General features: G+C 33.5%; 3 protein-coding genes across 3 annotated transcripts; all 3 read right to left on the bottom strand.

Annotated features, from left to right (window-relative positions):
* Window positions 1-1,694: 1,694 nt before the first annotated feature.
* Window positions 1,695-5,085, bottom strand: LOC123887229. The gene is made up of 7 exons (XM_045936508.1): window positions 4,964-5,085; window positions 4,745-4,852; window positions 4,516-4,614; window positions 3,772-3,861; window positions 2,962-3,391; window positions 2,587-2,669; window positions 1,695-1,874 (listed from the first exon to the last, which is right to left on the bottom strand). The coding sequence occupies exons 2-7, from the start codon at window positions 4,826-4,828 to the stop codon at window positions 1,803-1,805; spliced, it is 858 nt and encodes a 285-aa protein (XP_045792464.1). The 5' UTR covers window positions 4,829-4,852; window positions 4,964-5,085; the 3' UTR covers window positions 1,695-1,802.
* Window positions 5,086-5,656: 571 nt separating this feature from the next.
* Window positions 5,657-6,890, bottom strand: LOC123887231. Its single transcript, XM_045936509.1, has 2 exons — window positions 5,914-6,890; window positions 5,657-5,790 (listed from the first exon to the last, which is right to left on the bottom strand). The coding sequence occupies exon 1, from the start codon at window positions 6,716-6,718 to the stop codon at window positions 5,924-5,926; it is 795 nt and encodes a 264-aa protein (XP_045792465.1). The 5' UTR covers window positions 6,719-6,890; the 3' UTR covers window positions 5,657-5,790; window positions 5,914-5,923.
* LOC123886341 lies at window positions 6,765-9,086 on the bottom strand. The gene is made up of 6 exons (XM_045935668.1): window positions 8,510-9,086; window positions 7,416-8,297; window positions 7,177-7,313; window positions 7,012-7,087; window positions 6,845-6,906; window positions 6,765-6,791 (listed from the first exon to the last, which is right to left on the bottom strand). The coding sequence occupies exons 1-6, from the start codon at window positions 9,084-9,086 to the stop codon at window positions 6,765-6,767; spliced, it is 1,761 nt and encodes a 586-aa protein (XP_045791624.1).
* Between the last annotated feature and the right edge of the window lie 4,049 nt (window positions 9,087-13,135).

Below are 13,135 nucleotides of genomic sequence, written 5' to 3'. Positions count from 1 at the left end.
ATAGCATAAAACATAATTTATGTTGCATAAGTTGTTTGCATGAGCTCAAAAAATAAGTTAATCCAAACGGGACCTATATGCAATATGTATGTGGGGAGATTTCCTAAAGATTCATGCAATTTTGGGCGCGTTGGTTTTGGTTTTTTTTTTTAAAATGATTTTTGTAGTGTTTTTTTTTTTTTGTTAAAAGTTTTTTAACACAATTTTTTTTATAAAAGCTTCAAATGAAAAATCGGTTTAAATAGTTTATCTTAAAATGTCATTTTGTATTTCGTCATTTTGTTACAAATTTTTTTGGATCATAAAATTTCAAAAAGAATCTCTAAAAAAAAAAACTACTTTAAATAACTCTTCATAAAAATTATTTTTGAGAGATATATTTTTTTAAAATTGTGATTTTTATTAAGTTAAAATATCTAACATGAATATTTAAGTTATTGAATATCAAAATAACTCTTCTTATTTATAAAAAGATGAATTTAAAATAACTATTTTTTTAACAAAGAATTTAAAATCACTATTACTATTTTTAATCAAGTTATTATAAAAATCATTTTTAAAAATACAAAGAATTTTTTTTTTTAAGTTAAAACAAACGCACCATTTGTCCCTTGATCTGCGAACGAGTTAGTTGTGAAAAGGAATATGATAATTTTGTCCCTTTTACGCATTTCAAGAGTTAATGAGGCATTCTTCTATGAACACAATCACAAATTAATTTTATTTGGCACACATACACAAATCATTTTTTTATTTGGGCACAATCACAAATTAATTGTATGTGAGTGTACCTGAGACTAATTATTTAAGTCTGTGCCTATAAAAGTATTTCTCATAATTAGTGAAGTTCTCTTGTAACATAAGTTTGACAGCTTCTTGTCCTGCTACTTTGTCTGTATCCATCACTACCACCACAAAATGAAAGGGGGTACTACTATAATTTCCAAGCCTTCTATGCCAACTCTCTTTGACTGACAAAAGACATGCCATTTTGACCGATAAATTCAAGTTCACATCACCTTGTCCTTAGACATTTAGTCTAATTGTTAATAAGCCCTAATAACCATCTCTTCCTCTTATTCTTAAGGTGCAGCAAAAGAAACAAAATGAACATTTGCAAAAAATTAAAATACGAAAAAGCACTCAAAATATATGGTTTTCTTCCTCCAATAGCTAATAAGAAAGTAACTTTAACTCTCAGATACTACATGTTGGAGATTTGTTGGGGAAGATACTGCAACACTTGAACAAAGAAGATGCGGATGCACGTAAAGAATCAAAACGTGTTTTCACACTAACCTTTAGGTTCTATTCGCCCCCACTAATAATGTGTATTGGATGCAATTGGGATATACGGCGAATACCCTGCAGGATACTTTGATCACCTTGTAGTGATTTACGTATCCATGTTTCTCTATTTATAGAGAAAATGACTATTACTTGAGGAAAACAAACTTCCCTTCATAACAGTTATTGATGTATTCAGTTTGAAATAAATTCATAATTGCTCTCCTAGTGTGTTGGCATGCATATCTCTTGCAGTTACGGGAATCGAACCATGCACATGCAGGTCGCCCCATTCATTGCTCAACCACTAGAACACATTCAATAACACTAATATAATTTTGATTATTAATAGTTATAAACACTATTACAACAAGTTTATATATTTTGGAAATAACTCTTACACTACAAACTGCACAATATATGGTTCAGTGAAAAGTTTAATTGTACACAAACATTGTTGCCTCTGCAGATTTGATACCATTGCTTCCTAATCCTACATATATGAGACTCCAATTTTACATTTTTCGCAATAACTCCAAACACAATTCATCATGCCAAGGCTGAAATGATCCCATGTGGCTCACGTTCTGCAAAAATGGACAGATAAAAGTACATCAAGATAAAACTTCCATCGCGAGCAATTCACAACAGTTAGCAAAAGATGTATACAAGACACTCACATATTCACCTGTCTTAGAAACAAAAATATCAAAAGTTGAATTACTATGAAACAATGCACCAAACAGAACTGTACAATAATCTAGTGGATTCCATGAGAATATGCAAGGTCACAAATAATCATAACTTAAAACTACTAAATAGACAATATTCTTAGGTTGGATCCTTGGATCCATGTGTATGAAAAGAATACCATAGGGGATTCATTGTCATAGGCGAACAATCAAACCCCAAAAAAATCGTCTACCTATATAGTTAGAGTTAGAGTGTTAGACTATGGCTCATTTCAAGAGCTACCATAGCTCTAAGGATAAAAAACATAACCAGAAAGAAAGTGCTCTAAATTTGAAGCCATAAAAACTCATCACCACCATGTTAACCATATTCCACAATATTGAGTTGGTTCAATCTCATAAATCACGCCTGTTGAATGCCTAAAGCAACATAGTTTATAAAAATATTGCTTCAAAGGGGCAACCCGGTGCATTATATCTCTTGCCATTGAATTTGCAAGAGACTGATTCGACTCAACCTGATACATACCTACTACGGCAAAATATTCTTCATACACGATAAGGATCGAATAATGCAAATTATGTGAACATAACTTTATTGACTTACTTCCAACCAGAAAAAAAATCCGCGTAAGAGAAACAAAACTCTAGGCTTTTCCGTGGACACCTTAGCAATAGCTTTGGTTATATCTGCACAATTATGAAACAAATTATTTGATATAGGCCTCAAATCAGATTGAACATAGAAAGAGTTGGGCGATAATGAGAATAGAAGTTAAAAATCTAATAGACGTAGTAGAAGCTACCAAAAAACATGCACAAACCAACCACAAATTAGAATATAGACCCAAATGATGTTCTTTCAGCAAAATCTAACCCAAATTTAGTGATGATTATAAATTATTACTAGTCAGTAAAAGAATGATCCCATGTTTAAAAGGCACCATGAACTACCTTGACTACAGAGAAAATATGGACCTACCAGGGTAGGTTTCACAATACGGTGTCGTGAAACCTTTCGAGTGATATGATTCAACCACCCTCGGCCGTTGTTTGAAGTGGCGTTCCTTTTGATTTGTGTCACATAATTTGCTTATAAGGTTCTTATACTCTTCATGGTCATAAGGCTTGTTAAGACGTTCCATAAGTCTTGTCCTAAATTGAGAATCGTCATAATCCTCATTGTCATCAATAATTAGATCCGAATCAGAAGAATTACTCATATTCTCCTCCTGGGATGTGTTTGTGGTATTCTTAACATGCATATAATCGTCATTGCCATCAAGAATCGTCACAGAATTAAGGAATAGTGCGTATTCTGGATCCAATTCATCACTGTCATTGCTATTGGTAACGTTGACGACGCCAATATTTGAACCACCACGCTTCATTTTCCTTGAATGAAAAATTCCCTGTAAACATTAATAAAAAACATTCAATTTTAGGAGTACAATTGATATCTTGTGGAAAACATTTATCTACAAATTGAAAGCACTCAATGAATGTACATTCATACATACACAATCCTACGAGATATTTTCTAAACATGTCTGAATCATGACAACTATGTTTTGAGGAACAAACAGGTCAACAATTGCTCCAACAATACTCCCTCCGTTCCAAAATATAAGCAACAATTTGGTTTAAAATTTAGTCCAAATACTCTAAGGAACACCAAAACAAGAACAAAACCCTAAATTTGCACAAAATTCATCATTTAACGAAACAATAACAAAACCCTAGATTTGATTTCAGAAAAAACTTGAACAAAGAGCAATAGCTAGCTACTAACCAATAAATGTAGGGGCCGTATAGTGGCGGAACAGTTCTGAGAGGAGAAGGTACGGTGGCGCCTCCAAGGTTGACGACGGAGGGAAGCGCACTGGTGGGGAACGAGAACGAGAGATGAGTGAGAAGAAGAGAGAAATGCAAAGAAATTAGTATTGGCTATAGAGAGAGCACTACTGGCTACATTTTTTTCACAACGGCTTTGCAGGGGTAAAATGGGAAAAACACTTAAATTGTGGCATTTTCCTCAAGTCTCCCGCCTAACGTGGAAAGAAATCTCCCGCCTACTGTCCCTTAATATAACATCCGATTTGACCCATCATAGTGCATAAAAAATCATATCGTAAACAACTAAAAAACCAAAACACAACTCTTTTTCATGTTTTTTTTGTACTATTTTTGTATTTTATACTATCTCTGTCTCTAATTATAAGACTCTGTTTAACAAAAATGTACTATTCATTTACCTTGTTTTGACCGTATTTTTTTAATAATATATAAATAAATATAAATGTTAATATATAAGATCTTGTTCAATTTATTTTGATGAGTATTTTCAAAATATTAAATTTTTATAATGAGAATATAAATATTAATATATAAAATCTTATTCAATTTTTATTAAATTTTAAAATTGTTGATTGGCGTACGTGTAGTGGTCAAACATGATCTTATAATTAGGGACGGAAGTAGTGTATAATATTATTCACCATTAAAAAAACATGAGAAATAAATAGAGGAGATTTACCTTTCGAACTTCGTAATTAAATTTTTTATTACGAGACACAGTAGCAAGCGAGAACTTTGCATTTCTTCTCGTTGCAATATGATGAACCTTAAGTTTGACCTATACCAAATATACATTTAAAACGAGCATAAGCATATAAGCTAATCCAAAAGCTGCTTCAAATAATTGGAATAAAATGTAGGGATTTTGAAAAAGAAAAACAAAACTCAGATTAAATGAATATACAAACATGGTTTATTTCTTTTAGAGTAGCATCCATCCATGTATAAACTTCAACTTCATCTCTAGGCTCATTTCCTATTACATGAAACATTTATGCCGTGTGATGTTTTCCTATCTAAAAAATCAAACAAATAACAACATTTTAGATCATTCCAAAACTAAAACAGTTTAAAAAAATAGTATACATAAGTTGAGAGAGAGGTTGAGACTAAAAGAAGAAAAATACATATTTTCGAGGTTTTGAATCGCAAGGACATCTGACTAATTCAGGAGGGGGAACTATTTTTTATTTTTTTGTGACAACCTTGTTGACTTGTACACGCATCGCTCATTTCTTCTTCTTCCTCTTCTCGTTCTTAGACTTCAGCTAATAGGTAAGAACACCAAAAGTGAGGGATATATATATATATATATATATATATATAAATCAGCAGTAGAAACAGAAATTTGTTTGATGAGAAATTTGTGTTGTGAAAGTGATGTATATAAACCAGTGGGAAAAAAAATTGGTGAGATAGAATTCAATGAACTTGTACCTGCATTTCTTTTTCCTGCATAACAGGTGTCTTCATCACACAAATTTCTTAAACTAGAAGTAAAATCTTTTCTATATATCTTTGGTGGTTACCATTTTAATGTTTTGCATAACAGGTCTCTTCAAGGTTTTAAATTGCGGTTGCGGTCGTGGATGCGGTTGCGGTTGCAGGTGTTGCGATTGCGGCTAATGCAGACACTGCGATGCAATTGCAACCGTTGCAGCGTGAAATAATTTTTTATCCGCACAAACACAAAAAAATACTATAATTATTGTAATTCCTTATATATCTTTTACTTATAATTCTATATCAATTTTAATTCATTTTTAAGACATTGTGTCTTATTTATGAATAATATAACCTTGACTTGAATGGAAGAAACATTAACATAAATAACATTCATAATTGTTTATGCAAATACTAATACAATTAATACATCACAAATAGATAAATGCACTAAGTTGCAATTTTGACTTTGAAAAGCAACATCATATTTGTCTCCATATAAATATATGGTCTTAGCTGAAAAAAATAGAAAGAAAAATTAATAATCAAATATCTTAATAACTCAAGAGTATTTATATTTCCCATCATAAAAATTAACTGAATATAAATTTAAATTTTTTAAAATATAACTTACATGATACTTTTTACCACATGGTGGAATGACGTGGAGGAGCATTACTTGTACTTTCACTCTGGCTATCATCTTGTGTAGCTCCTTGCCCAAAGACATAACCAAAAAATCCATCACTTGATTGTTCATAATAAGGATCTTGGTAATTCATTGCTTGTTGGTAGTTGGAAGGAGCTTGATCACTTGCATATTGGTTATATGAGTTGAAATAAGGATATTGATAAATAGGCGGATAAGATTGTTGACTATTTTGAGAAGAATCACCAATCCCAAAGTCACTAAAACTTTGAGCAATACTAGAAGAAGAAGAATCTTCAAGTGGAACATTTTGTTTCCTTTTACCTCTTCTTGATCTAGAATGTGACACATCTCCTCCACTGTTAAGTAGTGAACCATCAGAACGATCCATATCAGTCAAATTTCTATAACGCCTATAAATAGGTGGTGTTTCACCGTATGGATCATGGTCTATTGGTGCATCTTCATCATCATCACCACCACCACCACCTTCGCCAGCTTCTTCATTACCACCCCCATTATCACTGTTACCGCTTGGTGGACTTAAACCACCATCATCACCATCATTTGATCCATTGTTATCATCATCAACTTCCACAATCTCATCATCTGTATCTTCTATATGCAACCATTCTGCATTTTGAACTCCATCCAATAATGGATTTTCTCTCTCTTCTATCCATTCAGATAAAGGATCTTCTTGAAATATATAGTTAAGATTTATAGGATCAAAACTTGTTTCTATTTCTTCTTGACTTCTCCTCATTTCTTGTCTCATTTTCAGCTTCATGTTGTAATGTGTGAAGACAAGTTTATGTAACTTTCTATACTTCAATCTATTCCTCGTCTTTGTGTGAATATAACTAAATGTACTCCAATTTCTCTCGCAATTTGTAGCATAAGTTGTTTGACTAACAACTTTTATAGCTACAAGTTGAAGTTCAGGAGCACATGTACCGTAATACCCCCACCAAGAATCTATGTAAATAAACAATAAAAAAAGCAAATTATTGGTTATAATTATATATATTAAAAAACAAAGTTAATTTTGCGAAACTTATAAAAAATGGATTAGTATTTTACCTGCCCTCATCTTTGACCAAGAATCTTGAGCAAGACGTGTACCAAATGAATCACTCTTTTCTCTGTAAAGAGTCAACTAAATAACATAACAAAATACATTAATATGTAAACATATTTTTTATAACAAATAATTTATCAGATTAAAATATTTCATTTATTACTAACCTGTTTCAGAGCTTTGATTTGATCATCTATACTTCTTACTAATTTCGTTATCACTCTAGCCGTCCCTTCAAATGTTTCCTTATAGACATCATCTCCATGTTCAACTCCATATTGAAATTGTGGATTAAGAAAATAACCTAATTAAAAAAATATAATCACAATGCATGAAAAAATTACATGACATGAAGAAACATATTTTAAAATTATATGAAGAAATTAAAATTAAAATATAGACATACCAGCAGAATGAAGATCAGAATGCATGAATTTCCAACGCTTGTCAATTATATCATTATAGGTGGAATGATAACGAGAATTTTGTTGAATTGCCTGTTTTGCTCGATCAATGGCTTCATATAGGAAACCCATTGTTGGTTTCTCGTCACCATCAACTAGTCTTAAAACTTGAACAATAGGCTCGTACACCTTCAATATATCTTTGGCTTTACTCCAAAACTCCTTGCTCAAAACAATTTTCCTTGCTTCATATCCTGGCCCATTCTTCTCTTTGCCATATTTTGTTTTTCTAAACTCTTCCGAATGAAACATGTTTTCCAGACCTTCCTTCTGATTCACAATTGATTGAAGTTGTAGAAATTGTGTTGCAAATCGGGTTACACCAGGACGAACAATCTCTCTACCTCCAGTATATTTTTTCATGAGACTCACAATATACGTATGGTTGTAGATGAATGTTGTCACCAACTTTGCTTCACTTAATAACTTTTGTATATTTTTTTTCTTCCCTATATCCTCTAAGCAAATATCTAAACAATAAGCCGCACAAGAAGACCAATACAAATGTGGCCTCTTTTCCATTAGTTTGTGACCGGCTGCTTTTAGTGCAGCTTCATTGTCTGTAACCACCTGAACAACACATTCTTCGCCAATTTCGTCCACAACTTTATCCAATAATTGAAAGTAGTACTCTGTGTTTCTACTATCAACATCGGAAGCATCAACTGATTTCCAAAACACTGTTCCTTTTTCACAATACACTAAAAAATTCATAATATGAGAATGGTTGATTATCCATTGCTTCATTTCTTCATATTCAGCCTCTAAATACACATTTGAGATTTCATAAGGAGTTGGAAATTTAGCTTTTCCCACCTTAGAGGCTATATAAATCAAATTATGCAACCAGGGAGAATTAGATAAATTCATAGGCAAACGCTCATAAATTATAAATTTGCTTACGACCGCTCCAAGCCTCTTCCTCCATGTGTTTAGCATGCCCTTATTGACTTTAGGTTGCCTCATGCTTTTGGTCCTCACAAGATCAACGTTTCACAATACACTAAAAAATTCATAATATGAGAATGGTTGATACCGTCTGTCCAACCATCACACATTATTGTTGCCCCTTTTTGTTTCCAAGTTTTTTTCATACTAGTTATCCATTGCTTCATTTCTTCATATTCAGCCTCTAAATACACATTTGAGATTTCATAAGGAGTTGGGAATTTAGCTTTTCCCACCTTAGAGGCTATATAAATCAAATTATGCAACCAGGGAGAATTAGATAAATTCATAGGCAAACGCTCATAAATTATAAATTTGCTTACGGCCGCTCCAAGCCTCTTCCTCCATGTGTTTAGCATGCCCTTATTGACTTTAGGTTGCCTCATGCTTTTGGTCCTCACAAGATCAACGTTGGTAGACCTCAAAGAAAAAGTTAGATCTTCTGGTCTTTCACCTCCGCTAACACTTGCACGAGAACTTCCACCTTGGTCATAAACATTTTTATATCCTCCTGTTTCATATCTGAATTTTTGCCTATTTTCCCATTCATGATGTGATCTGAGACTCTCTTGTGTAGCAAACCTTAATTGATCATCACTAGAATGATCCACATCATCTACTTCAACAACATCTCCCCTTAAATGTTCTTCGAATTCTTCTTTCATTCTTTTAGAATCGTTTCTCTTTGCTTTTGCATCAACTAGAAGTTTCATCATACTTTCCCTAACTATTCTGTTCACTCTAGGACAAGGTTTGACCTGTCCTGGCATATGTGCTATATGTTGCTTCAATCTCGTAATGCCACCTCTTATTATTTCTCTACAAAGTTCACAACGAACATTGTTTCTATTTCCAGGTATCGGTGTTCCAAAGTGCCATCTAATATCATCACTTGGAGCACCCTCTAATCTTTTTGTAGGAAATGCTTCTCTTGGTGGCATTGTGTATATTTAATCGTACCTATTAAATTAAATATAATAATAAATAAATGTCAATCAATAACATAAACTAACTAATAATTATCTACGAATAAAAAATATAAACTAACACAATTTTTTTGTTTACAACTAACACAATAGTAATTAAAAAAAAATTAAGATAAATATCACTTACTATATAAAAAGCAAGGGTAATGTTGGTATTATGAAAATTCTACCCCAAAACTCATGTATTCTTTTTATATATTATAGTATAGAATAGATATAGATGAAAAAATCATAAAAAAAAAATGAGAGGAAGTTAAGGGCAATTATGGAATAATTAAAAAACCATAAAGGAAGTTATGGGCAAAATGAACCAAAAAAAATCCAGCTCAAACTCCCTTATCCCCTTTATATATTGTTATAGATATAGTATAGAATAGATATAGATGAAAAAACCATAAAAAAAAAAAGAGGAAGTTAAGGGCAATTATGGAATAATTAAAAAACCATAAAGGAAGTTAAGGGCAAAATAGACAAAAAAAAATCCAGCCCAAACTCCCTTATCCCCTTTATATATTGTTATAGATAATTATAATTATTATAATAATTAAACATTTCTATTTATTATTAAAAAAAACAAAAAACTCATTCTCTCTGTTCTTGAGTTCTCGAGAACCTATCTCTTCCGTCTTCCCTATCTCTTCCTCACTCTCTCAGAACCTATCTCTTCCTCACTCTCTCAAAACCACAAATCCCAAATTTTCTCTTCTCTATCTCCTTCCTCACTCTCTCAGAACCAACTCTGCTATTTCTCTCTACAAAGAATCATCTCATTCTCACCCACTCACACAAACACCCAAAGAAACACAAAACCTAGAATTAGAAATCAAATTTCCAAATAAAACCCAAAAAGCCAGAAAGAGGAAAGAACAGAACTTGAATAAGTAGTTAACAATAACATACCTTGAGAGATATCACATAGCATATCAGACCGATTGGAAAGAGGAAAGGAAGGGAGGACACATTGAATCAGAGGAACGATAAAATTACAACTCTTCACAGCACCAAGTCTATGATTTAGAGAAAAAAGAGATTCTAAAATGAATTGAATTGACGTAAAGGAAAAAAAGTAAGTTTATTCTGATTCCCTTCCGTTTGTTTTGTTCTGTTTTTTTGCTTTTCCTCTGTTTTGTTCTGTTTTTTTGCTTTTCGTTTGTTTTCTTGTGTTTTCTGAAATTGATTCTAAGATTCTCTGATTTTAGTTTTACCTTTTTTCCTTGATTTGGGGCATAAATGACTGTTGCGGTCAATGCGGTCAAAACGCTGTTGCGTTGCGGAAAAACGCCGTTGCGTTGCGGTTGCGATGCGGCATCACTTGTGATTTGAGTTCACACCGCAATTGCGGTCCGATGCGGTTGCAGTGCCTACCGCATCCGCAATATTGCGGCCGCATCAAGTGATGCGGTCCACAATTTAAAACCTTGGGTCTCTTCATCACACAAATTTCTTAAACTAGCATTAGAATCTTTTCTACATATCTTTGATGTTTACCATTTTTAGGGGTGAGCAGTGGTCGGTTTCGAGAAGCTTAAAATGTTACCCACTTCCGCCCATTTCCTTGATCGGTTAAGTCGGTTGGCGGTTGGTTCAGTTAACAGGTAAATCGGGCGGATTCATGTGGGTAAGAGATAAACTACAAACTACTAGTTGTTTCCATGACTTTGAAGAAGAAAGAGTACTATGGAAGAAGAAAAGGTATTATATTATATTTGTTTATTGGAAACTGAAATATATTGATACCACTATAGTAGTAGTATGTTTGTAGTTCAATAAAAATAGTTGTGTGTTTGTTTTGGATATAGTGAGTATATATTTGTTTATTACTATTATCCTTTACCTTTTTACAAACAAAGTTATCGTGACTTGTGAAATAGTTTTTTTATGAGGAAGAAAATTTACAAACACTCAAATAGGAGTACTATGGAGTAGTAGTAATTAATTACTTGCTATCAAATGTCAAAAAATGGTGTTGGTTTGTGTGTTTTTTGACTATTTGGAGAGAGGAAAGAACCTAGTAGAGGAAAAGTTATATTATAAAGTGACATAAAGTTGTATTGTGGCTAGATAAAGAACAGAAAAATTTGACATTACAGTCTCACTCTTTATTACGTTACATAGTGCGGGCGGGTCTAGGTACCGGTGGGTTTGTTTTCTTGAACCGGGCCCGACCATGCAGACCCACTTATGATTGATTTTGGTGAATTTAGCACCCGCAACCCGAGAAAATTCGACCTGTGTCACCCAATTATGTCTCAGGTTATCGGGTTTCGGGCGAGTACGGATATTTTGCTCAGCCTTAACCATTTTAATGTCCTGCATTTCTTTTTCTTGCATAGCAAGTCTCTTCATCACACAAATTGGTCCTAAATTAAATTGATGAACCCAATTAAGAGCAGATTGGAGAGCAAGTGCTTCACCGACATGAACATTACATTTTGGCGAAAAACTACTCCGTTTTATCTCTTGTAAAGGCGACCTCAATATTACATTTGAAGCGACCTGGTAACCGTTTATTCCACATGTTCATAACAGCATCAGGCTGAACCTCTGTTGCACGGTTCTGCACTGTGCGGACAGCAGCTGTTGGGCATAAATTTGGTATTTATCAATTAAATATAATTGGTGGGTCCAATATTTATTTGAAGGTTAGGTTGTTAAAATAAAACTTTCAGATATTGTGTCGAAGCTTCAACTATGTCGAAACGAGAAAGAGTTTCGAAGGCGTCGAAGTTAATGCTTGTAGGTTAATCCGCCAAGGAGCGTGTCGAAACGGCGAAACAAATCAAAGGGCCAGTTGGTCCAGGCCCAAAAGAAAACAACAACGGCCCAATAGAGTATTGGCGCGCACTGAAGAAAGAAGAGTCGAAAGTGGAGAACGTGGGTCGACGTGACAAATCGAAGAGCGTCCAGATAATCAAGAAGCAGTTACCACTTCGTCATAGTATTTATAGTAGTTTTTCATTCAGAACAAGGGTCACAAAATTTTATACAGAACTTTCTCTGAAAATTCTAAGTACTCAGCGATCGAGCGAAAGGAATATCGAGGAGAAGATGTATGTTTTGTGAACCATTTACTTTGTAATTGCTTTTCATTCAATGCAATTTACTTTCCAGCAATGTTCTTTAGTCTTATTTAATGTTTGTTTATGAAATTGTTGTTTCGAGGCAATTCGAACTAGCTTTTTCTTTCATCGTTTGCAAAAGATTTAATTCTTAAGTGTTTGTTATACTTTTTGGACGAACACTCAAACATTTTTCTAAGTAAACAAAACACAAAATTGTCCTGAGATTTACTAGTTGATCTCGCGAGTTTAAATACTTAAACTAGCGGTTGTTTACCAAATTTCCACGTAAACAAATTGGCACGCCTAGTAGGACTGGTTTTGTGTTTGTTTAAAAAATATTTGTGTCGTGGAATGAGAAACTTGTTGTCTGTTCGTAAGTTTTGATAGGTTATGGTTAGAACTACTCAAAGATATAACTCTAGTAAAAACCAAAGTTCTAGCGCAATGAGTAGTGAGGCAAGTTCGAGTGGAGGAGTCGATCCACCCACACAGAGTTCGAGCACGACTAGTTCAGTAACTTCTTCGGCGGTTTCTAGTCCTGTAATCTCGAACGTTCACGATGTCATTCCAACTATGCCAATAACAACTATGGCATTCCCATCTGTAACCGCCGGTTATGGACGTCCAAAAGTATCTTCAGGGTTTAATCCTATGTATGGGCCTCCC

This window comes from Trifolium pratense, linkage group LG5, assembly GCF_020283565.1.
Source record: "Trifolium pratense cultivar HEN17-A07 linkage group LG5, ARS_RC_1.1, whole genome shotgun sequence".
NCBI lineage: Eukaryota > Viridiplantae > Streptophyta > Magnoliopsida > Fabales > Fabaceae > Trifolium > Trifolium pratense.
The sequence above is the reverse complement of the archived record's forward strand: the minus strand, read 5'-3'. Positions and strand labels throughout refer to the sequence as shown.

Excerpts from the sequence above, each read along its gene's own strand:
- LOC123887229 (XM_045936508.1), bottom strand. The coding sequence starts at position 4,828 with ATGTTTCATGTAATAGGAAATGAGCCTAGAGATGAAGTTGAAGTTTAT. Across the intron at positions 4,615-4,744 it reads CTCTAAAAGAAATAAACCAT|GTCAAACTTAAGGTTCATCA; the intron begins GTTTGTATATTC and ends TATTTGGTATAG. Across the intron at positions 3,392-3,771 it reads TACGGCCCCTACATTTATTG|GGAATTTTTCATTCAAGGAA; the intron begins GTTAGTAGCTAG and ends TAATGTTTACAG.
- LOC123887231 (XM_045936509.1), bottom strand. The coding sequence starts at position 6,718 with ATGAAGCTGAAAATGAGACAAGAAATGAGGAGAAGTCAAGAAGAAATA.
- LOC123886341 (XM_045935668.1), bottom strand. The coding sequence starts at position 9,086 with ATGAAAGAAGAATTCGAAGAACATTTAAGGGGAGATGTTGTTGAAGTA. Across the intron at positions 8,298-8,509 it reads GTGTGATGGTTGGACAGACG|CCTCTAAGGTGGGAAAAGCT; the intron begins GTATCAACCATT and ends TGATTTATATAG. Across the intron at positions 6,792-6,844 it reads AACTTGTAGCTATAAAAGTT|TTATATTCACACAAAGACGA; the intron begins GTTAGTCAAACA and ends GAGTACATTTAG.